The sequence below is a fragment of the Trichosurus vulpecula genome, chromosome 3 (assembly GCF_011100635.1).
Source record: "Trichosurus vulpecula isolate mTriVul1 chromosome 3, mTriVul1.pri, whole genome shotgun sequence".
In the NCBI taxonomy this organism is placed as follows: Eukaryota; Metazoa; Chordata; class Mammalia; order Diprotodontia; family Phalangeridae; genus Trichosurus; species Trichosurus vulpecula.
In genome coordinates this window covers 98,550,245-98,573,764 of record NC_050575.1, presented here as the reverse complement: position 1 = coordinate 98,573,764, position 23,520 = coordinate 98,550,245, and the positions used below count along the sequence as shown (strand labels likewise).

General features: G+C 44.2%; 1 protein-coding gene across 5 annotated transcripts in view; it reads right to left on the bottom strand.

Moving 5' to 3' along the window:
* Positions 1–3,105: 3,105 nt before the first annotated feature.
* TBC1D9B (TBC1 domain family member 9B) overlaps positions 3,106–23,520 on the bottom strand; it is a 35,762-nt gene continuing 15,347 nt past the window's right edge. The window contains exons 8-22 of one of the 5 annotated variants that reach the window (XM_036749159.1): positions 21,961–22,104; positions 21,268–21,418; positions 20,672–20,886; positions 20,102–20,219; positions 18,515–18,800; positions 15,135–15,264; positions 14,902–15,000; positions 13,975–14,043; positions 13,092–13,332; positions 12,552–12,617; positions 9,891–9,962; positions 9,420–9,470; positions 7,827–7,886; positions 7,396–7,502; positions 3,106–5,314 (exon numbers count right to left, since the gene is read on the bottom strand). In XM_036749159.1, coding sequence (XP_036605054.1) covers positions 4,631–5,314; positions 7,396–7,502; positions 7,827–7,886; positions 9,420–9,470; positions 9,891–9,962; positions 12,552–12,617; positions 13,092–13,332; positions 13,975–14,043; positions 14,902–15,000; positions 15,135–15,264; positions 18,515–18,800; positions 20,102–20,219; positions 20,672–20,886; positions 21,268–21,418; positions 21,961–22,104 — 2,493 coding nt within the window. In that variant the 3' untranslated portion in view covers positions 3,106–4,630. Of the gene's footprint in view, positions 5,315–7,395; positions 7,887–9,419; positions 9,471–9,890; positions 9,963–12,551; positions 12,618–13,091; positions 13,333–13,974; positions 14,044–14,901; positions 15,001–15,134; positions 15,265–18,514; positions 18,801–20,101; positions 20,220–20,671; positions 20,887–21,267; positions 21,419–21,960; positions 22,105–23,520 lie in introns of those variants that run through there. The other 4 variants (XM_036749158.1, XM_036749161.1, XM_036749160.1 and 1 more) reach the window with 4 other exon arrangements.

Sequence of the window (23,520 nt, the reverse complement as noted above, 5' to 3'; positions counted from 1 at the left end):
CCATCCCATCTCAGTGCCTTCAGCACTACTAACTGGGCTAGAGGCTTGTGTTAAAGTTTCCAGCTGTCCGTGGAGCTTGGGAAAAGAGTTAGAGCTGGAAGGGACCCTAGAGGCCATCTAGTTCAGCCCCCTCATTTAAAAAAAAATTAAGTTTTTTTTTCCCAACGGACAAAAATCTGTTTTATTTCCTTCCCCCTCCCCATTGGAATAAAAGAAAAATAAATATGCAAAAAATATTAGTGCATCAATTTCCAATGTCCAAAAAATGTCTCATTCTGCAACCTGAGTCCCTTATATTTCTTTCAGGTGAGTACCATGCTTTATCATCGGTCCTCTGGAGGTTAGTCATTGTCCAACTCCCTCATTTTAAAGATCAGGAAACTGAGGCTGAGATAAGGTGAAATGGGCTTGCCCAGGTCACAGAGATGAGTCTGTGCCTGAACCTCGTTGCAAAATCAGGTCCTCTGACTTAGGCACAATTTTCTTTCTACTACAAATTATCCCCTGGGGAAGTATAGATTAGGCTCATTTTACATGCAGTGGTGGTGGAGTTCATTGGGAAGCCTCTGATCAGCTGACTTCCTGCCCCTGGAAATTCATGAAATGTCATTAGATGGGGGAAGTAACATAGACAATGAGGTGTTGAAGTATAATAAAGTGGAAAGGTAAGGTTACACTACATGTGAAATTCTCAGATCAAAAATTCCAGTCAGCCACTAAATAACCAAAGATAGGCCTTTAAAAAGTAGGCCACTGACTCTAGAAAGCAGTTGAGTTGAGGCGAGAGACAGCTTTGAAAACTTACATGACTTTATGAATGAAGAAGAGAGATAGCCTTGGAAGTAAGGAATTGAGCTAAAGAGAGGAACGACCAGAAAGCCCATCTGAATGACCAACATGGATGCTGCACCAAGGAGCAACATGAAGATACTATGAAAAGGGACATTGGGTCTATGGTGCCAGAGCTCCGAGTGGCCTTGGACACATTTCCAAAACGCATTCTTTCCTACTAACATCTTCTAAGTGTATGTTCATCCTTTCCTATAATGTGGTGTGTGTTTGTGAGAGAGCATACACCAGGTTTATAGAACGTTTTGTAACTATCCTGCCATCCATGCCTCTCAGTATGCTTTTGCTTTAAACTAATTATGTCTACTGACTGACTATTAAAGATAAGCATAGCAATGGAGGCTTTTGAGCTATAGGTTAGAGAGAGTGGGTTCATAGAGTACCTTGAACCTGGGAGTAGTTTTGTGTTTGGATGAATGGGAGCTGAGAGGATGACAGTTCCATAGATAGAAAAACAGAAATAAGAAGTTGGGAGGGGATAGCTTTTTTGGAGAAGATGGTGAATTTGGGACAAATTGAGTTTTAGATGTCAGTAGGACATATGATAAGAGATGCAAAAGGGAGATTAAGGATGAAAATACAGATATGGGAGTCAGTTTGGTGGAGGTAATACTTGAATCCATGGGAAACATGAATTCACTCATGGAGAGTATATAGAGAAAAAATTTGTGTATGTATGTGTATGTGACGGACCTCTTTGGCCTTCTGGTGAAGCCTATGGACCCCTTCTCAGAATGTTTCTAAATGCATAAAAGATACAAAATTAGAAAGGAAAATAATATTGAAATAGTTATCAAAATGTTTTTAAAAAAAGGTTCATGGACCCCAGGTTAAGAACCCTGGTACAGAAAATGAAGGCCCAGGACAGACTTGTGGAACAACCACTCTTAGGAAGTAGAAGCATACCTTCCTTCTAAAAAGCAAGCAAGCAGCATCATGGGGAGAAAATATCTAGGAAGAGGGGGTGATTAACAGGGCTGATGCTACAAAAAAGTTGATGAGAAGGCTTGAGAAAAATGCTATTGAATTTATTAATTAAGGAGTGATCTTGGAAAGAAGTTTCTGTAGAGTGGATGGATAAGGCAGTGGATGAGGTGTTAAAGATAGACTATGATTAGAGAAGGGCATTTCAGAGTTCAAAATCTTGAAGGTGGAATAGTCTTGGTGGATAGTGAGGTCTAATGTAGTTGGAAGTGGAGATGGAGGTGGTGCGAGTTGATGAGCTGAGAGGCCAGCATTTTAGGGCTGCCAACATGAATGTGAAGTCACCCAGGCTAAAGGAGTAGTTGAGGTGGAGAAGATGACTGTGAATCAGGTACCGCCCTCATTGAGAGAGGATGAAGAGACTTGAAGATTGTTAGAATACAGATACGGATAAGGAATAATGATGAAAAGGAAGAACCACAAAGTAGAAGGTGCCGAGTGATGATGGCAAAGGTAAGGCTTGTACCCTGGACTAAGGTGCTGAAAAGCAAGTGTGCACTTTTCTATGTGAGGGATGGGTATGAGAAGTGTCGATTAACTGTTGATGTCTTCTCTAGAAAGCCGTATTTCTGTCCATGCCAGAAAATGAGAGGAAGAGATCTTGAGTGGAGAATTCCTTAGAACAGGGGTTCCAGGTTCTAGCCCAGGGAAGGGGAGGGCAGAAGGGAATGGTAAGATGGAAGGCTGCTCTGGATATGGATGAATGAGAAAGGATAGCAAGAGGCAGCAGTTTTTGACTGGGCATTGACAGCTTTGAATCACGGGGGTTAGAGGATCAGGAGGTAAGACTTTGTTGGCCAGAAGGAACAGAAAGTCTGTAGAGGCTTGTGGCCACACTGGCCTCTAGGTTCTGATTACATTGTTAGTGTGAAGGAAACTTTGCTGTTGCTGTTTTCTAGCTGATTGTAGAAGGCTTCTGACAGCTAGGGAGGGGCCGAAGGGAAGGAGGCTTCAACTGATGGCAGCCAAGCCGCTGGTTCTTGGTGGTGGCACAGGTTCAGGCTTCATATAAAGCTTGTCTATACAACAGCTTGATTAAGGTCAGGCTCCCCTGGCCTATGTACACACAGAAAAAGAGGATGAAGAATGATGTGGAACTGGATGAGGGATGGAGAGGAGGAAGTGGGAAGCAGGAGACAGGACCCAAGATTGGGACCTGACAGAAGGAAGGATTATTTGGAGACAGGTTTCCAGATGTGTGTAGCTGAGACAAGGCCCCAACCTTTGTTTTCACTTCTTTCACTGATGACATGACAGATCAGGCTGGAAAGAGTAAGACCATGTAGAGTATTTTTATTTTAAAATCAATTACAATAAGTTACAACATTTAGTAAAAAGCAGGAGGGTTTCTGGCCGTAGCTGAGGAGGCAGAAGTAAGAAGCCAAGGACACCAAGGGGTGGCATCCCTCTCTGGGGAAAGACCATGGAGGGCCCTACACTGAAGACTTTTTTTCCTGCCTTCCAAAACTTTCTCACATGGGTACCTTTTGTAGTGGGCTAAACCAGAGCACAGCCTTTTCCCTCCCTCCCTCCCTCTCCATGCCTGGCTCTGGAGGAAGGGGAACAGAAGTTCCGTGGTCTGTCCCCTTCCTTCCAGGTGAGGGAGAGCACCAAGTCTTAGCCAGTCACTGAAGAGCTTAGGAGGAGCCTGTGTAAGCTGGAACGACACAGCCCCTGCTCAGAACCCATTTCAGCTCTCTGCAGAACTTCCTTCTCCCCTAGAGGGGCCTACAGGGCAGGGATTCCTTTTGTAGTAGGCTTAGCTCCCAGCAGCCCCAGAGAAGCAACCTCTTTGGATGTTGTTCTGGAAGCTGCTGAAGCATGTTGTCTCTGGGCGTCCATACCACATATTGGGAGGGACTCTCCTTTCAGGGCATGTTATTAGGTAGGCACTGAACAGTGATTCACTTTTAAGCAAACGTAAATGACTAAAATAAGATATACCAAGAAAGATCTGGTGCTTTTAAAAATGTTAATAGTGAAAGAAATGAAATGGATAATAATGAAAGCAGCAGTAATTATGTCCCCCAGTCTGGAGGCCTGCTTTAAAAAATTTCCTTTCCACCTTCCCTCCAGGCTTCAACCTCAGTGAGCTCTGCCCTCCCTACAGAGCAACCTGAAGGGATCGATGATTTTAGCACCTAACTCACATATGAAGGGTTAAAACCAAAACCTATCTCCTGGCAAAAGGCTAAGTGATAGTACAACCAGAGCTGTACCTGTAGGTCACTGAAACCAGGAACTGCAGACTGAGGCAGTAACCTGTAGCATAGGGACAAATGGGAGTCTGCCTTCAGAGGCCAGTGCCCTGTAGGAATTTCCATAGTGTGGTGGCTTAGAGGCAGGTGGCCAAGGGAGGGGACAGTTTCCTACTAAGCTTCATCCTCTGTGCAAAATCACCCAGGAACCTGTGAAGGCAGGGTATAGAGAGGGCAGCTGCACCCCAAACGAACACTGCTTTAATAATAACTCCTGAAAATTATACAAGCAGGGGCAGACATGCATAATTTGCTGTGTGGTTCTCTGAGCCTTGGGCAACAGGAGTTTCTGATAGCAGTAAAGATTACAGCAGTTTTACTTCTCCATGCCCCAAATAATTTTGGTCAGAGAAGTAAGGTGTCTATATTGATTAGCCACTTGGGAAAAGCCCTCCCTTTTCAATTATGCCTGTCACTGATGTGGTAGAGAATTCTGGGCTTGTTTGTTAAAATAAGAAAAGATTCTCCCACCTTGCTCCACAATGGTCCAATTCTCACCCATTTACCTTCTAAAACCTTACTGTTCGCTCACGTGAGGGTCAGCCTGAAATGGAGGAAAGTTCATAGTCACTGGATGAGCTAAACTGCCTTTCCACCTTCTTCTGATCCTTGATCTTCAGGCCAATATCCACCTTTTTTTCAAAGAAGTTCACCAGTGCAGTCTCTGTAAGTATGGAAGCCAAGATCTGCTCAAAGGATATGGACCAATCAGTATCAATGGTGCTGCCATACCTGGAGGCAGGACTGCCTGCTTCACCCCCCACCAGCACGGTATCATCAGCAATGTCTTCACACTGCAGGGAGCTGGTGCTCACCATGGAATAGGAAGACATAGACATGTCGTCTTTGGTTTCATCATCGGACAACAGCTGGGAGGGAGAGCCTTGCCCTTCTCCTCGCCCTTCCTCACTTACAAGCTGGTTTTCCCGCAGTGTCTTTCCAGACTGTGTGTCTCCCCCAGCTTTATGTTCTGGGTCCACGGGGGAATGCTGCTCCCCAGCTGAGCTCTGTCTGTGTTCTGATGGGAGAGACTCTTCCTCACTTGTCAAGTCCTGCTCATTGCCCTCTGGCTTTTTGTGGGGCCGGCTGGAGAATTTCTTGCCCACTTCTCCAATGCGGAGAAGGAGGCTGGCCACAGTGGCGATGGCATGATACAGCTCCTGTTCTACTGGGTCCTCGCTGAACATATTATAAAGGGTCTTGCACAATTCAATAAACTGTTCCTTTTATGCAGGGGAAGATAAAAGAAGAGACCCTGGGTCAGAGAATGAAACAGCAACAAGCTCAATGCTGTCACTTTGGTAAACCTTAAAGTATCAGAAAGGTGTGAGCTATCATTAGTATTAGAATTACATAGCCTTGCCAAGTTAAGTAAGGACAGAGAACTCAGTAAAGGTAATATGTATTTTTTTTGGACTGGACCTGTTATTTAATTGCTATAGAGAACTCCTACTGAGTAAATTCCTTATGCCAATGCAGACTGTTGTCTGCTCTGCGAATTGGGACCTTAAGAAAATTATCTGGGACCACCGAGGGGTAAAGTGACTTGCTCAGGGTTATAGGAACCCAGGTCTTCCTCCTTCTGAGGTCAGCTTTCCATCTATTATGCCACATTATCTCTCTGTAGAAAATGGAAAATGCTGTTCTTAATTATAGGATGACCACAATAATGTAAACAATCCTGAAAGACTTCAGCACTCTGATCAATGCACTGACCAGCTGTGACTTCAGAGCACCGATGAGGACAAGGAAACCTCTCATCAGAGATCTGGGTGGATTGCAGGTGTGGAACAAGGCTCGCGTTGTCACTGTCAGATGTGCCCATATTTTGCTCTGCTTTTTTGTTACATGGGAGGTCATGGGGGGCACTATCTATGACAGGAGCATGGGGACTAGGGAGTGTGGAGTTCCTGGGAAGTGACAGTGATCTAAAAATTAAAGAGCATCAAACAAACATTAAAAAAAAGAGAATATTGCTCTTTAAAGATATGGACATCAAAGTATGTGTGCCCTATCTATCAAAGCAGGCAACCAAGGCAACCACACTGGTGGAAAAAACCCACTTAGCTGGTCCTGGCTGCCAACATCACTCACTCTTGGGATCTCAGCAGAGCCATCAGAGAGAGAGGGTAGGAGAAAAGAGACGCCTGCTGTGGTATCATTAGCATACTGTATGAATACCGGTATTTCAGATTCTGGATCTCTGTTACTTAAGAAGGAAACCTTAAAACCTTTCTGTAGTGCAGAGGGCTAATGCTTGTGGCTGTTTTTGTGTCTTAGGATTGATTTGAGCAGTAAGACTCATGATGACTCCACATTAGGAAACATGTGATTGTTGTTGGTCTGGCCCAAGAGGGTGAAAATGATGCCTCCCTGGCAGGCATTTCAAGCTGTCTAGCCTGGTTCTATGCCAAAACTGTCCTGTAACAGCCGGGCTGGAACAGGGGGTAGAATGGCAGCTTAGGAGGGTCTTAAAAGGCAGGAGAACAAAAAGAAACATTCCCATGCCCTCAGAGAAACCTTTCACTTTCATTCCTTCCATTTCCAACACCTGCTAGCCAAGAGTAATCCATACCACGGTGTAAGTGTCATGATAAAGTCACAGGAATGCAATAACCCCTTAGGAAGACCCCAGGCAATCAGGGCCATTATTTAATTGGCACCAGAAGAGCCTTAAAAGCTATAAACAGAAGAAGGGGATAGCCTGCCTTCTGCTTCCCCAAGAGGTATCCACTTAGCAAAGGCAGTAAAATTTTGTTTGGGGTGGGAGGGAGAGGAGAGGAAAGAGAAGAGTGGGTACACAGGTTGTTGTACTTGAGGGTTCCACATTTAAAACTATACCATAACATATTCCTAAGGAATAAGTGAAAAGTATACCCTGGAATAATTAGTATTAGAAAGGAATGTGACTTAGAAGGCCAGAGTTACGTCTGGAACACAGTATGGAACACTCAATCTAGTGGCAGGGAGGCCAGAAGACCTCAGTTTGGAAAAGGTATGGGAGGAAAACCACATGGCTCGATAGGGGCATGGTGAGTTACTAAATGTTAGGACATTTAATCTCATCTGGCATTTTCCCAAGAACTTCAGAGGCTTTTCACTATAGGATGGTAGGGTTAGATAAGGCTATTTAGTCTGACCAGGCCAGCTAGTACAAGCCCCTCATTTCACCGAGCAAGGAACTGAGCCCATGAAGATCATGGTAACCTCAGACCTCCAAAGAGACAACTACCGTCCTTCTTAATCAAAAAGCCTGTCTTAAACGTGTACTCTGTCTCTTCTACTTCTTCTTTGACTTTCATACCTGGCTCATTTTGGGAAGATCCTTAATAGTTTCTTTCTTGGACTCTTTCTCACTGGCCCACATCTGAAGGTAGTACCTGTAGTCTGGGGAGTTGGCCCCCTTCTCTTCTGCAAAGAAAGGAAAAAACAGACAAGCCAGAGCTTCCATAGGATACAAAAATTACTTCCATGGTAAACTGAAGGAACTCTAAAAATTATCATAGGCTGGAAGCTAAGCAAGGTCCATTTAACAGGGAGAGGCCTATACGTCAGGACTCAAAAAGGTCTAGTACTTTCCACGTGTCTTTCAATTGTGTCTTTTTTTCACTTATTACTGGGAGGACAATAGGGTACAAGGAAAGGTGAGAGTGTGTGTGAGAGTGTGTGCATGAGAGGGAAATGTACCTATCACACTGGTATTAATAGGTCATATGTGACAATATTCTACATTACCTCTTTTATCTTTGAAGTCTCCACTTCCACTTCCTTCTTTTTCTTCAGGAGATGCAGCTTCTAAGCAACCAGAAAGAAGACAGTCACAGAATATATTTCTACCATTAAGATAGAAAATGAGAAATCTGAAATTTATTTTAGAAAATTATTTCTGGAAAATTTATTTTCAGAAAAACTTATTTTTGAAAATTATTTGAAAGTTTAGTTCAGTATTCTTCTTGCAGAACTGGACCCATTTTGTTAACTCTGTATTTCCCCTACTTCACCCTTTGTAATTTCCATTGTATCCCTACCTCTCCTTGCCACCATCTTTCTTCTTTTGTCCTTATGCCCAACCTTAGGAAGAACTCCCGAAGCTCAGGGAAAATATTACTTCTGCAAAAGGTTCTCAGGAGAAAGAAAATCATGCTATACTTGCATATGTGAAGGACCAAAGAGGCCATGGGATGACATGGTCTCAGGCGGGAAATGGGCTTCCTAGGAAAACCAACGCTCTGTTGGTAAGGCTGAAGCTCAAGGAAATTTCACCTGCCAATTCAACCTGCATGAATATCCTGACTGATACAGCTACACAGCAATAAAGGCTTGTTGAATGGCTGGCAGTGCAGCCAAAATACTGGACTCAGAGTCCAAGCACCTGAGTGTCCACCTCAGTTCTACTTACTAGCTATGTGACCACTGGCAAGTCATCCGACTTCTTTATAAAACGTGGGGGTAGACAAGATGATCTCTAAGGTCCCTTCCAGCTTCAGCCTCCTTCTAGTCTATGGCTTAGCACATGTGTCTGGTATTAAAGTTTCAGGTTTCTGAGGCAATTTATTTCCTTAAGTCTGTGCCAGGAGCAGACTGTGGCTAGCAAAAGCTAACTCTGAGAACTAGTACTAAACTGGATAAATGCAGGCCAACCAAATATTCTACCCCTGTTGACTTGGCTAAGACAGTGGTACAGGAAGGGAGAGCAAGTAGTGGGCTTCTCTTCTCCCTCTACTAGTTGAAAATGATGTGAAAAAGACTGCTCTAGTCTGTCTACTTAGGATGGCCTTTCAAACTCAAAATTCATATTTAAGCAAATCATTCAAATCAGGTGTGTCCCAATGTCATGCAAGCTGCCTTGTTATTTTACCAGTCAATCTGTGTGGCTGCTGGCTGCCATAAATAACAATCTTAAGTATCCCTAGCAGCTAGCACAGCAGAATACAGTAGGTGCTAATAAATGCTTGTTGAACTGAAGTAAAGAGTGTTTTACCATTTCCAATTATTCCACCCCATTTCCCTATGAGACCACATCATTATATCCACTTTGCAGATGGGAAAATTAGGGTGTTAAAGGTTACTTTCTATTGCCTTTGGCAATAAAGTGTGTATTAAGAGTTTATAGCTCCTCACTTCTGAATCCAGCTTAATCTCACTAGGCCACATTTCCTCTCTCACCATGCATCAGAAAGGCTCAAGCACCAAGAACATTACATGCTAGATAGATGGGCCATGGAAAACTCTGATGTGATAAACCTACAGGAAAGACTGACAATGATAATGTTTCTTTAGGGATTTGTGTTCTTAGCACGAGGAGGCAGCACTCTGCCTGGGACTGACCTGGAGTCTCACAGTGCAGGAAGAGATCCAGGTCTGAGACAAAAGGAGATACTGAAGCGTCCAGGAGGGAAGAGAGGGGATGGAAGGAAGAAGAAAAATTCAGGGAATACACAGAGACACCGAAGAATCCGAAGTTAAGAAAACAGGAATAGAAATGCCAATGAGCTTCTTATGCAAACCACTGAAGCAGGAAAGGCCGGTTTTGCCTACAGTGCATCTTTCTGGAGTCTCCTGACAACATATGGGCATGTGCCCTGGCAAGTAGCTCCTCCTAGTGGGGAGGCTTGTTTTCATAGGAAAGTTCCTTATTCCCCAGGGAGGGGGACAATGCAGGTAGCAGCAGCACCCAAGGCCTGACAGGCTGATGGGGAGCCTTGCCTCCCTCTGAGGGATAGAACTGATGAAAACATCTCACATGCCACTCAGAGCCCAACTAAGGCCCGTGACTTGGCCCTTTTCTGCTTTCCTTACCTTCCGCTGAGAGGTCTTCTGGGAAGTAGTGTGCCGCCTCCAGAGCTGACTCCGCTTCCTCTGTGCTCAGGGCTGGGCAGAAAGAGCAAGACAAGGGGGGAAGGAGAGAGGGAAGAATGGAGCAGTCACCTCAGCACTCCTGTTTCTATGGTTATCATGGTCATTTTCAACACCATCAATTAAGAAACTGAACTGAGAAAACACATCCTGGCATGGTCTTCTAGCAGCTTACAAGAGGAGAGGAAAGGCTGAGCTCCTCCCTTATCTTCCTCATGACAAGGAGAAGACCACTGTGGCTAGTCTTGAACCACCTCAAAACAAAAGAACCAATGAACAAAGAGGTGGCCTTTCTCCTTGCCAGGGAAGTCCTTACCTACTTGTGCCTTGGATCCCATCCCCTCCTTTCTCCTCTGGAAGCCTGTCATATTCATCTTCTGACTTCCTGCTATAATCTGCAACTTTTGCTATGCTTCCTTTCCCTGCTGTGTGTATCCTTCCTCTTGGAGCCAAATTCCTAGAAAAAAGCTGTCTATGTTTGTTGCCTCCAATTCCTCATCTTCCACTTCTCACGTGCTCCCCACCTGCTTCTGAGCCTGATGCTTGACCGTACCTATTCTCTCTGAGGTCGCCAATGATCTCCCAACTGCCAAACCCTGTGGCCTTTTTACTGTCCTCATTCTTCTGAACTTCTCTGTACCTTATGACCCTGCTTACCCACCTGATCTCCTGCAGCCTAATTATGACTCTACCCCCTTTGCTTTCATGCCGCTGCTCTCCCTTGATCCTCTTGTCTGACCACACCTTCTCCATCTCTTTTGCAGGATCATCCCCATATTCCACACCCTAAGAATGGGTGCTTCCTGAGGCTCTGCCCGGGGTACTCCAGTCTGTGTGATCTCATCAGCTTTCAGGGGTCAATTATTATTGTTATGCAGATAACTCCCAAGTGTACATATCTAATCCTACTACCTTATTGCCTGTCTGATACCTCTACCTGAATGTCCTACTGACAGAACTTGCAATCTTTCCCTTACACCTACCTCTCCTAGCTTCTCTGACTCTTTGGCAGACAACGCTATTCTTCCACTTGCCCAGGATCCCGACCTTGGGATCTTCCTTGACTCTCCTCCCCCACAGAACCAATAGGCTGCCATGTCTTACTGACTCTCCCTCCACAAGGAGCACCAGGCTCCTCTTCTCCACTTCCCACAGCATCTTCTTCAGGCCCTCATCATAGCAAGCCTGCATTACTGCTACAGGCTCCTAATGAACTTCCCTGCCTCCAGCGTTTCCCCTTTGTCAAGGACAGGGCTGGCTATACCACTGCCCTCCCCAAGATCCTCCAGCAGCTCTGTAGTGGCTCTAGAATAAAACACAAACCGCCTAGCTTCACATATACAGACCTTTACCTTCCAGCTCTAGGCCACCTTTGTATTATTTGTATAATTTGTATAATTTGATTATTTCTCACATACTCAGTTTCCTAGACTCATAATCAATGTCTGCTAAACTGTATCATTAAATTGAAGTTATGCACAATTCTGTAAGGTAGGCAATGCAAGTATTATCACCCGAATCTTACAGTTCAGGCATCTGAGGCTCAGCGAGGGGAAGTGACTCATTTAGGGTTACAGAGCTAATGAATGACAGAACCGGGAGTGGCTTCCAAGTCTTCTTACTACAAATCCAGGCTCTTTTCAGTATACCATGTTGCCTTATGATGTATTACATTGCAACAAGGTTGTCAGAGTCACGGTGGACAGGAAGGGATTTAAGACTGGTGTCATCAACATTCTAAGTGGTGACAAACAGCTATGCAGTCCCCTCCCTTTTAAATTTATGTTTAAATAAACTGGGGAGTGTATGTATTAGCTCGCTTAAGAAGAACCTGAAGGTAGTCTGAGCCAGCTGAAAAGGTTTGTGGTGGCTGTAGGAGGAAGCACTGGGGGTACAGACTGACTGCCCAGCACAGGGACAGTCTCATCCAGATGGACTCTACAGTGAATGCGACATTCAAAGAGTGGCCTGAGACCTAGGACAGCAAAAAGCACACCCTTTCACAGAACCTCACCTGGCCTACAAGACAGCCAAAGTACTTCAACACAAAACTCACTTCTCCCTCGAAGCTAGTCTGTCTTCACTGTCATTTCACAATTCACTGCCTCAAAGATGGGGGATGCCCTGGGCCCTCCAGACCATGGAGACTTTCTTCCCTGCCTGGGATCTTATGAGGCTGCTGAATAGAGCTAAATGAATTCTTGTCTAGGAAGAAAGTTGCTTTGTGCCTCCTCCTCTTGCACCAATGTGAAACAGATCTGAAGGCCCTTTTCTTTACTGTATTTTTTTTTTGAGGGGGGAAGGCAGGGCAATTGGGGTTAAGTGACTTGCCCATGGTCACACAACTAGTAAGTGTGTCAAGCGTCTGAGGTCACATTTGAACTCAGGTCCTCCTGACTCCAGGGCCAATGCTCTACTCACTGCACCACATAGCTGCCCCGTTTTCTTTACATTCCAACGTTCTAGCCACCTTGCAATTACAGGCTCTCGAAACATTCAGTAGGGCCTCAAGCAGAGAGCTACAAGGCACTTAGAAAAAACTTAGCATGGGCTCTCATAGCAGGGGCCTCCATTTGGGTAGAAGTAAGCACGGAGTTCTCCTACCTGGAGGAAGATGTAGCTTGTAAAGAACCTTAAGCTTCTCTGTTAGGTCTCCATGATACATTCCACCTATTTAGAAAAGGAAGGTGATGTTATCCCGATTAATTGAGAGACATCATCAGGCAGAATTCAGAAAAGCACAATAGGGTGCAGCCATCATTTCAAGGAAGCGTGTCTGGTGGCAGGATTCTCTATCCTGCCTTGTCCTCTACCAGCTCCCGTGAGATTTAGCTGGCCAGCCCAGGGCACTCTGGGCTTCTTGAGAGACTAGTAACTATTCAAGTACAAGGTGGCAGCCTCATTAGCATTATTCCCACACTCTCTCACTGGGGCCTGAACGAAGAACCTTGGTGGAACGTGCAGAACCAGTGGAGAACCTAGTTTCCATTCCTAGCAATTGTTACTAACTCACCACTCTCTTTTCTACGCTTCATTTTCAACCATGTAACAAGAAATTTAGACAAAATAAGGATTCTTACCAGCTCTGTGATTTATTACATATTAACAGATCTGGGAGAGCAAGTAAGCCCTAAAGACACTTACTCATCCCCGTCACAAACTCCTTGAAGTTGATGAGAGAGTCCTTGTTTTCATCCAGAAGTCTGAACATCCGTCCGGCCAGCACTGGAGTGTGAGAGCCACAGGCCCAGGGGGTCAGGCCGACAAAGAGTTCCCTGAACTGGTTCCCATCGATTCTGTACTGCTCCAGATAGGGGAGGCTCTGGTCCCTGCGAATGGCTGCCATGCGGTTATTTCCCCAGTAACAGCTCATCAGGTATTTGGCCTACGAGTAGAAGGAGGGGTTTACTGAACTGAAATCTTTGTACTGCTTCAGAGCACAGACTCTTAACCTTTTTTGTACCATGGGCCCCTCTGGCAGTCTGCTGAAACTTACGGACCCATTCTTGAAAAGTTTTTAAAAACATAAAATAAAATACATACATTACAAAGAAAACCAATTATGCTGAAATATAGTTATCAAAATGTGTATTAAAAAAACCCCAAGTTCATGGACCCCAGGACCCCTGGGGATCTAGGGACAAAAACAAATATCTGAGCTAAATGTCATCCTTGTTTACCCCTATATTGTCTTAGTATAGTCACTTTTGTCTGGCTGTAGGCAGACAGTTAAAGGAAAGCAGTGGGAATAGGGAGGTAGGAGAAGAGAGCTAAGGAATTACTAAGGTTCATCAAATTTAGGCTCATGTATAACATGAAGTGAACTAAAGTAGAAAGATGTGCAGTAAATGGACAGCTGGCCAGGGCACCTGATGACCAGCAGGAATCCTCTAAGAGAATCTTTCCTTTTGCAGAAGGCCTCTCAGCTGCTCTACTTTGTGAAAGTAGATTTGATGAAGAAAACCAGGAAAATTCACTTTCAGAGTCCACAAGGATGGAATATGCAATGTCCATTCCAGAATCCTACCTTAAACACCATGTAAAGTTCTTCTAACTCTTCCATGGAAAAGCCAATGTCACTAGATATAGCTCGGACCTTGAGGTAAAGAGGAGAATGAATTTATTGAGCTTAAAGTGGGCAGAATCATATGGTTCTAAAATGGTAAAAATGAAAACCTTTTAGAAAATACAAGACATTTTCATCCCCAGATGCGGGTATAACGTAAGAGGGATGTGTCTGTGTGTGTGTAGGAAAGACAGATGTGGATTAATACCTGGGTAGGAAATCTAAGTATATGGCAGAGCCAAATGAAACAGACATCTCCAACGGACTTTCACATCAAAGTATGGTAAATGAAACGAAAATGGCTAGAAGCTTCTTGTATCCCTCTTCAAAAAGGGGAGGTTGGGTCCCCAAAGCTAACAAAGCAATATGTTTTAAATCAGAATTTCCTAATTCTTTCTATGTTACCTCCAAGAATGAAAAAATGTTGAGACACGAATGACTGACTACTCACAGAGTAACCCCTCACCACAGCACGTACAGAAAACAGGTAGTGGTCTCCTCTACTGCTCTCAAGCCCAAAGAAGGATGACAGCAGTATCAAAGACTACAAGTGCTCGTCACAGTTCCTTCAGAAGGCAGGCCTGTACCTGCTCACCCCAACAGAGTGGTAGAAACCAAACTCAAGTTTACTGCTCTGTGAAGAGGCACAGTTGTTTCTGGCCTCAGTCTGGCAACTGAGGTCATTTGGAAATGCCAATAATTGGCCCAGCTTATTAGCCATCCGGTTGTGAACTAATCAGAGCTAAATCATCAGTGGTGATTCCAGTGATCAGCAGTTCCCTCTACCTGAGCAGAGAACACTCTAGGAAAATTCTAGAAAGGCAGAATTCCTAAAAACAACATCAGCAAAGGTGAAAACTTCTGCATGAAATCTGAGGTTCCACATACCACACTCCTTTTTGCTGTGTCCTCCAAGGACTGGATGACTTTCAGTCTTTGCTTAAACCGCATTTGTTCAATGTCATCTCCTCTTAAACTGCTATATTTCTAGAAAAGGAAAAAAAGTCAATTAAATACCTCCAGATAAAAGCATGTCAGGACCCGTATGCCAACATCCAAGTCAGTTAATCAGGGTGCATGTACAACTGCTAAATAAAGTCAAACCTAGAGTGATTCCTGACCTCATAAGATGTTTTCAAGAGTTCAAAAATATCGATTTCGGGAGGAGGCTCATCCCCACTGGTAAGTAAGGCGTGTAGGTGTGGGATAGGGGGAGAAACACTTTGCTTATTCACCACATTATCCAGGTATCTGTGATTAAGAAGGAGGAAAACATTTATCAGTTTAGAAAACAGTGAGTGAGAATAAGAAGTAGGCAAAATCAAATAGAAAAAGCTCCTTTGGGGGCCTGTCTTTGGCTACTCACTTATTTTTCATATATGCTCATGAAACGTACGCGTTCAAGGAGACTACTGGGAGCCCTTCACTGGGTTGGAGACATCTTCCTTCTGAGTCAGAGAATTCCAATGCTTCATGATACTCTTAGAAATTTAAGATGCAACAAATAGTCTGTAACTCTAGTTTAGCTCCATTTGCCCTAAAAGGAAATCCCTTAGTCTGATTTCCTTGTTCAACCTTTTGGCTCAAGGAACCCTGGCTGCTTTGTCTCTGTGATGACAAAGGTAGGGATGATATACACAACTTGGACAGAGGCCACCTATCTGCACTCAACTTGGAAGCAAACAGCAATCCAGAAGTAAATTGCCACTTCTGGCAAGGCCAGCAAGGACTTAACAAGGCCTTAGCAAGACTCAAGACTTGGTTGCTGGGAGACGGTGACACACACTACTGGACGCAGCTGGAAGGCGTCATGCAACTGTGCCAAGTCCACTACAAACTTACGTCATTTAATCTTAACCATGCCCTCCCTGCAGCAAAGCCATCTTTTTACTCTACCAAGTGTTCACTCTGCTCTCAAAAGTAGCTGTCCCAAACCCTCTGTTCTCCCCTCAAACCTCACACTTGAGGCCTGGCCTCATACTTTTATTGTGAAAGAAGCCATTTGCCACCAGTGCCCTCTTCTTTCACTGACTCTATACCCTTGATACAATCATCTATTCTCTTCTCCTTCTTCCAACCCCTGATAAAGAGGAGGCCCATTTCCTTGCCAAGATCAGTACCTTTACACATCCTTTGAATCTCCTCTTTTCCTTCCTTCACCAGCCGACTGCCCCCACAATCTTTCTTTGCCCCACTCTTCAACCTTTCCCGATCTGCTTTTTTTCCTGTCATTTACAAACATACCCAAGTCCCTTCTTTAAAGAAAAAAAAAACACAAACAACTCACTTGGCCCCTCCATCCTCTTAGGCTCTGTTCATTGCCAAAGAGCTGGAAAAAGCTATCAATACTCCTTGCTTCTACTTCCTTTCCTCCCACCCACTTTTTTTTAACTCATTCCAGCCTGGCTTTCAACATCAGTGCTCAATTGACACCACTCTTTCCAGAGTTACCAAGGATTTCTTGATTGTTAAATCTAATGGAATCTTCTCAATCCTCATCCTACTCGACCTCTTTGTGGCATCTGACACTACTGGCTCTCTTCTCCTGGAAAGCATTTCCTTCCTGGGTCGTCATGATGCTGCTCTCTTTCCCCCTCCTCTCTGCTGCCAAGGTGGTTTTCCAAAAGCACAAGTCTAACCAGGTCACCTTTGCCCCCTCTATAAATTCCAGTGTCAAATATAAAGTCCTCTTGCGGCTTTTAAATCTCTTTATAACCTAGCTTCCTTCTACCTTTCCAGCCCTGCCTCCCTGCTGTTCCTCACATATATTCCATCCCCTCACTTGATGCCTTTTCCTTGGCCATGCCTGGAATATTCTCCCTCCTCACCTCCATCTCCTGGCTTCCTTCAAGCCTCAACTCAAATCTCACCTTCAGCAAGAGTCCTTTAACAGTCCTGCTCTTACTGCCCCAGCTGCTAGTGTCTTCCTTCGGGGCTCACTTTCTACTTACACTTATACCTCACACATACAATTTTTGTGCATGTTGTCTCTCCCATTAGAACATGAGACTCTTGAGGGGAGGGATTATCTTTTTGCCTTTCTTGGTATTCCCACTGTATAGTGCAGTGAATGGCACAAATTAAATGCTTGTTGACTGACCTGTCTGCTTATTTTCAGGTTCCTTTGCTGAAGGAAATCATCCTTCACATCCTGCCCCCTTACTATGGTTGTAGCCCAAGGATCTACCGTGGGACTTCTCTTCTTTCGCTATATACTCCTGGTTACCTCACCAGCTCTCATGGATTTAATACTAATACCATTTCTATAGATCTATATATCCAAGGAAATTTGAGGTTTCACATACCATATTCCTTTTCACTCCAAGGACTGGATGACTTTTAGTCTTTGCTAATTTCTCTCCTGAGCCCTAATAGATATTTCAACTGGATGTCTCATAGGCACCTCAAACTCATCATGTCTAAAACATGACTTGTTATCTTTCCTCTAAATTCATCCCTTTTCCAAACTATCCCATTACTCTCAAGGCAGTACCATCCTTCCATTCACCCAGGGTAACCACCTCATTGTCACACTTAACTCTTCACTCTCCCTTACTCCATATATCTCCCCTCACCCAGGTGCTGTTTCACTGAGGAGCTGGAGAGTCAAGCTGGAATAGTATCTAGATGAAGAAGAGTGGCTGGTGCTCCCTCCTGCCCCTCCTCTCTACTTCCTACTGCTGCCACCTAATATACCAGGTAGTCAAGGTTCTCCACAAACTGATGCTACCCATGTCTGATCATTTCCCCTGTACATGATATGTGCCGTCCCAACTAGATTACTCTCTGCCCCATCTCCCCAATAGGCCTTACCTTCTCCCATTTTTGGCCTTTGCTCTTGCTATTCCTCATGCTTGGAATGTCCTCCATCTCCCTCTGCAACCTTTAACTCCCTGTCCATCCAGGAAACCTTCCCTGGTTCCCCCACCAGTAATGACCTTCCCCTTTTGACCTCACATAGCATTTTATCTACACTTCCCTTATTATGTGATACTAAGTATTTGTTATTTACTTTTTGGTCTTTACCCCTCCCGTCAGCTACACAAAGGCAGGGACTGTGCCTTGCCTAAACCCTGCATCCTCCTTACTGCCTGGTTTGTGTTCTGCACAGTAGATACTTAATCAATGTTTGCTGAACGAATGACTGAGGCTGGACAAGGCTATGTTACCCTAAAAGATACTCCTCTTGCCCAATGGTTTGCTCTCATAATAGCAGCCTACTTGGGCAAGTGTGGGGCCTAAGGAGTATCAGAAAACAACTTAAAGAACCATAAAGTGTTACAGATGAAAGAGCTGTCAGAGATCATCTAGTCCACCCCACTTAATTTTGTCCTGCCATCAAGCAGTTATCATAGTATCATTATTTAGAAGGATCAATGAACAAAACATATCAACCTACTGGCCATGTCTGAAAATGTGCATTCTCTGCACGCCTATGAGGAGGGCAGCATGCTTCATAAGACTGATGGGCTAGTCAAATGATAGGGGAACCGTGAATCACCTGCCCAGAACTGTCATGGCTTCACCTTCGTCACTGCAATTCAACAGCTGCTCCATGTTGGCATCCAGGATGGCCAAGGAGACCTGCAAAATGAGCTTGATCCCCTCGTAGAAGAAACAGTCGACGATGACCACGGCGCTTTCAAAAGGCATGACGCTGAGGAAGAGAGTAAGAAACCAGGAGAGGGAGATGGTGGAAATAACCCCTAGGTCCTGCATCTTCTCCGAGAGCTGGGGCAAGAATTCCCTTGTGAGCTCTTCAAAGATGCCTTGGTCCACAAGCGCACCTGAAGGGGAAGAAGAGGAAGCTTTCGGTGAGCCAGGGTATCCTTCATCTTCTCTGTGACCTGGGTTACGGCTGTTCTTACCCTGGCACAGATTTTTAGCCAAATCATTTATAACTTATTATAATGGAATAAAAGCCCACTAGTTTGGGGCCCCTTTACTACAATCCCTGATTGACAGTAACAGAAAAATGGCTTCCTTCCTTGCCCATACTCTTTTCTTTCTTTGGTACAAACACTCATCTTCTCCTAAAACTCTAAAAGAGAAAAGAAGATAACAATTCAGTCCCTAGTGGCACCTGGGCGGTGCAGTGGCTAGAGCACCGGGCCTGGAGTCCAAAGTTCACACCTGGTCTCAGACACTAGCTGTGTGACCCTGAGCAAGTCACTTCACTTCTGCTTGCCTCAGTTTCCTCATCTTTGAACACCTGCCTTCCAGGGTCATTTTCGGAATGTCCAATGTAAGAATTCAGTTTTTAGGCTGGTGGAAACTTAGACCTCATTAGTCCCTAGTTCTAAAAAGTGGAGTTTGTATGTGACCACTTTCATCAACAGCTGCTTACATGAGGGGCTAACTAAGGGTACTCTGTGTCTATCCGGAATTCTGTTAGGTACTTTGGAGGGGGATTCCATCACTAGTGTCTTCCTTTGATGCCTCACTGTAGTACGGAGGACACCCTGGGTTTTCAGGGGCTCGGCTAGCGGATTTAAGCTCGGGCAGGATCTATTACCCGGGAAAGGCTTCGAGGATGGGTGTGATGACAAACTGTCTGTCACCCAAGGACCAGCTGAGTTAAGTTCCGAGACCGGCCACAGGGTGATGAATTGTTCCACCACAGAAACTCCTGAAGGCTAAGTCCGAGAGGAGTGTGATCTATAGGGGGAACTCCAACGCCGGTGAAATCAGAGCTCTTTAAAGCACTATAATATGGATGGAGGGATTGCTACAATGGGCACCCTGACATCTGTATGAGGTTTCTGTGGTTTTCAGCATTCTTCTTCTTCTAGGAGCCCACGAGAAAAGCAGGGCAGAGATTAATGTCCCCGTTCGATGGATAAAGATACTGAAGCTCAAAGAGGTGAATAATTTGTGGATGAATAGCTGGCCAGAAAGTTTCAGAAGCAGAATTAGAATTCAGATCTAAATCCTTTGGCTCTTATTATTCATAACATGTTGTCTCTCAAAGTAAACCTCTTTTGTCCCAATAATGTCTTTCCTTTTAAGATACTTGTGCTTTCCTTCTTGTTCAGTAACAAGATAGCTTGACTCCCCGAGTCTCAGGGACAGTTTTGGGCCAACTCACCTACCACCCTGGTGTTGTAGTAGTCGGGCAGCATCCTCTCACAGAGCGCCACCAGCAGCCAGAAAGCCTCTTCCTCATTGCCGTACAGAAGCAGCACGGACGTCACAATGTTCATAGCCTGTGAACCATCCGGCCATGACAGACGCGAGAAGGCACAGAAAACAAACAACATTGGAAACTGGGAGCTCCTATTTCAAGCCACTGGCTGTATCAGTCCATCCTCAGCAGGGAAAGCAAGGCCACTCTGCCCCAAGACCTGGCTCAGGATTGAATACACAACGGGCCCTTCATGTTTGTGGAAGCAAATGAGAAACCTCCATTTACTATTTACTATGACTAAAGACACTCAGTCCAAACCAGAAACGTGTGAAAGATAAAACTCTAATATGAGGGACAAGAGCAATCACTAGAATTTGTTTTTCTATTCCTTCTCTGTATTGGGACACACCCAATCCTGTCTAAATCTTGTCGGGGGCTGCCTGCTTCCACGAACTTTGGCACTAACTACATAGATGCCCTGGAGTCTTTCTAGGTCTAGCCATCCCTGCTGTCAAACTGGTGGTGTCTAACCTGGCAGTACCCAATTGTTGGGTTTCGGAAAGCATATGCAGTTAGCACTCTCCGGAGGGCAGCGATACCCATTGCGTTCTGGAAGGCTGGATGTTCAGGCATGGAACGGTGCAGATCTCTCTCAATTTCCTCGGCGGCAAGACTTTGCTTGCCCATGGATTTCTCCACTAGCTCAGCATAGTATCCAGGGTGGGTCACCATCTCATTCCAGGCTCCTGCAGTAGAATACACACAGCACTCGCTGACATTCTCAGAAGAGTTTATGCCTAGGGGTTCAATAAAACTCTAGGCTGGAGAGTTTACAGAAAATAAGAGATTGGGGGATCAATTTCAAGTAAAGGCAAAGTTCCATTTCACTCTGTAGCATCTACTTTATTAGGTTCCAGACCTCCAAGAGCTACTAAGACTTAAGCAATAAAGAGCAGTGAGGAATGCAGGCCCACCACATGAACCTGGTGTACGAGGCGGCCTTCTCCCTAATCCATTTCACATTCCAGTGGAGTTACCTTGTAGCAGAAAGCAGATGTTCTGCCTTAAAGGACTCCCTGAGAGGAAGGGAACTCCAGTGGTGTGGCAGTGGTGAGAGAGCAGCTCACCTGAGAACAGGAGCCAGAGTTCTCCACGGAGGCTCTCAGGGATCCCCTTTAAGACCAGCTCCCGGGTCTTTGCTGTACGATACATGCACATGCCACGTCCATACTCAAAGAAGTGAATATTCCAAGATTCTTCTTTCATCTTCTCCTTTGCCTTAGAAAAAAGAGTGTTGTTTGTAATTGTGAACTCCAGACAGCTTATGTAAACATGCCAGGCCAAAGCTATATACACAGAAAACCTCTTTCATCGCTAAATAAATCACCCATGAAACACTGACCATCTCTCTCAAATTGCAAAACCCTTATAGTCAAAAAATATAAGTGCTTAGCAAGCTGAAAGGAGACATTGACTTCAACTCCTTATGACTTATGGCGAATTAATGAGAAGTACAATAGCCCTGAGACTGTCTCTTTCTGTTATATCATGTCCACTGAAATAAACTGGTTTCCATTTATTTCCCAGAGACTTTTTCTTCACACCTCCAACCAGAGGACAATTCTGCCTAATTTTCAGTCTCTGGTTTGGGTGGGTACATCAGGGCCTTGTGGGTTTTGGTAGAGAAATGCTAGTGGCACAGGGGGGAAGGAGCCCACACATGTGCCTGTGCCCAGTGATATTATTGGCTTCTTCCTCTCTTGAGAATCCAACATTCATTCAAACTTTGGATCTCTTAATCATAATAGAGAAAGTCTTACCCCCTTGGGTCCAAGAAACTCTGTGGATGAGTTTTTCTGAAAAAGTTTGAGAAGTCCATGAGAAGCAGTTGGAGCCTCCTCCAAGAAGGAGGTGAGTTGACTGCTGAGGGTGGAGGATGGGCTAGCAAGCAGATCACTGCTCTCCTGAGGAAAAGAAAAAGCAGGTTAAAATGGTTTCCCAATTTATCTGTTAGCCTGATTGCATTGGCTAGTCAAAGACTTCATTCTCCAAGGGCCAGACACTGATAGTGTACCCTTCACTTTTTAAATCTTATTTTTTTATTCTAAAATCAAACATAAATTAAAAAGGCATTTCTGTATACACAGAATCAAAAAAGAAGGTTCTCTATGCAACTACTGATCTATTTCATACTGCTTGTTATTTTTTAAAAAACATAATAAATTCTACATATTACTTTCTTATGAACATCCTTTTCTTTGTACTTAATATTTTTTTTAAAAATGAAATTTTATTTTAAGATTCTCATTTTTTTCCTCTCCCTTCCTCCCATTTAAGAAAGCAAGAAAAACAAAACCTCTGTTACAAAATGTAGAGTCAAGCAAAACAAATTCCTGCTTTGATCATCCTCGACCCTTAAAAACTGTCTCAATTTATAGCCCACTGGCTCTCTGTCAGGAGGTGAGTAGCATGTTCCATCTTGAGTACTCTGGCTTTGTGGTTGGTCATTGTATTTATCAGAGTTCTCAAATTTTTCCAAGTTGTCTTGTCTTTACACTATAGCTATTGTATAACTTGTTCTCCTGGTTCTGCTCACTTCACTTTGCATCAGTTCATACAAGTCTTCCCAGGTTTCTCTGAAACCAATTTTAATAATGTTTTAATAGCCTTTTTTGGGGATCTTACTTTTGTTAACATTCCATTCCTCAACTCCCCCTCATGCCAAATGAAAGAAATAAAGAAAAACAATCTCACAACAAATTAGGGTAGTCATGTTTATAGGGGCCATATTTTAAAAATATAAATCTTTCTGAGCCACGTGTCCATCACCTGTTAGGAGATGGATAACATTTCACCACATGTCCTCCAGAGATATAGGTTGGTCACTGCTTTGATTAGAGGTCTTAATTCTTTCAAAGTTGTTTTTCTTCACAATGTTGTCTTCTTTATATAAACTGTTCTTCTGTTTCTGCTCATTTCACTCTGCCTCAATTCATAGTAGCCACAATACTCTGAAATTGTCTCTTTTGTCATTTCTTCTGGTGCAATAGTATTCCATTCCACTCATATATTGTTCAGCCATTCCCCAAATGCCTATCTTTTTAACAGGCAATCTAATGCATTTCCACAGATTCTAGTTTCTTTTCTTTTTTCTCCTTGTAATCTTCCCTTCCAGATCGTGAAGTTTGTTCTGCTTTCAGCTATCTGCTCCTTGATATTATCTTACCTCTTAACATCTCCTTCTTGTCCCCCCTCATTTCCCTTTTAGTTTTATGTGTTTCTGTACCAAACTCTTTGTGTGTCTGTAATATGTGTTCAATCCTTCTTTGCCTGTTTCAGATAAAAGTGAGGTTTATATGACAGCCACTCTCCCACCCCTT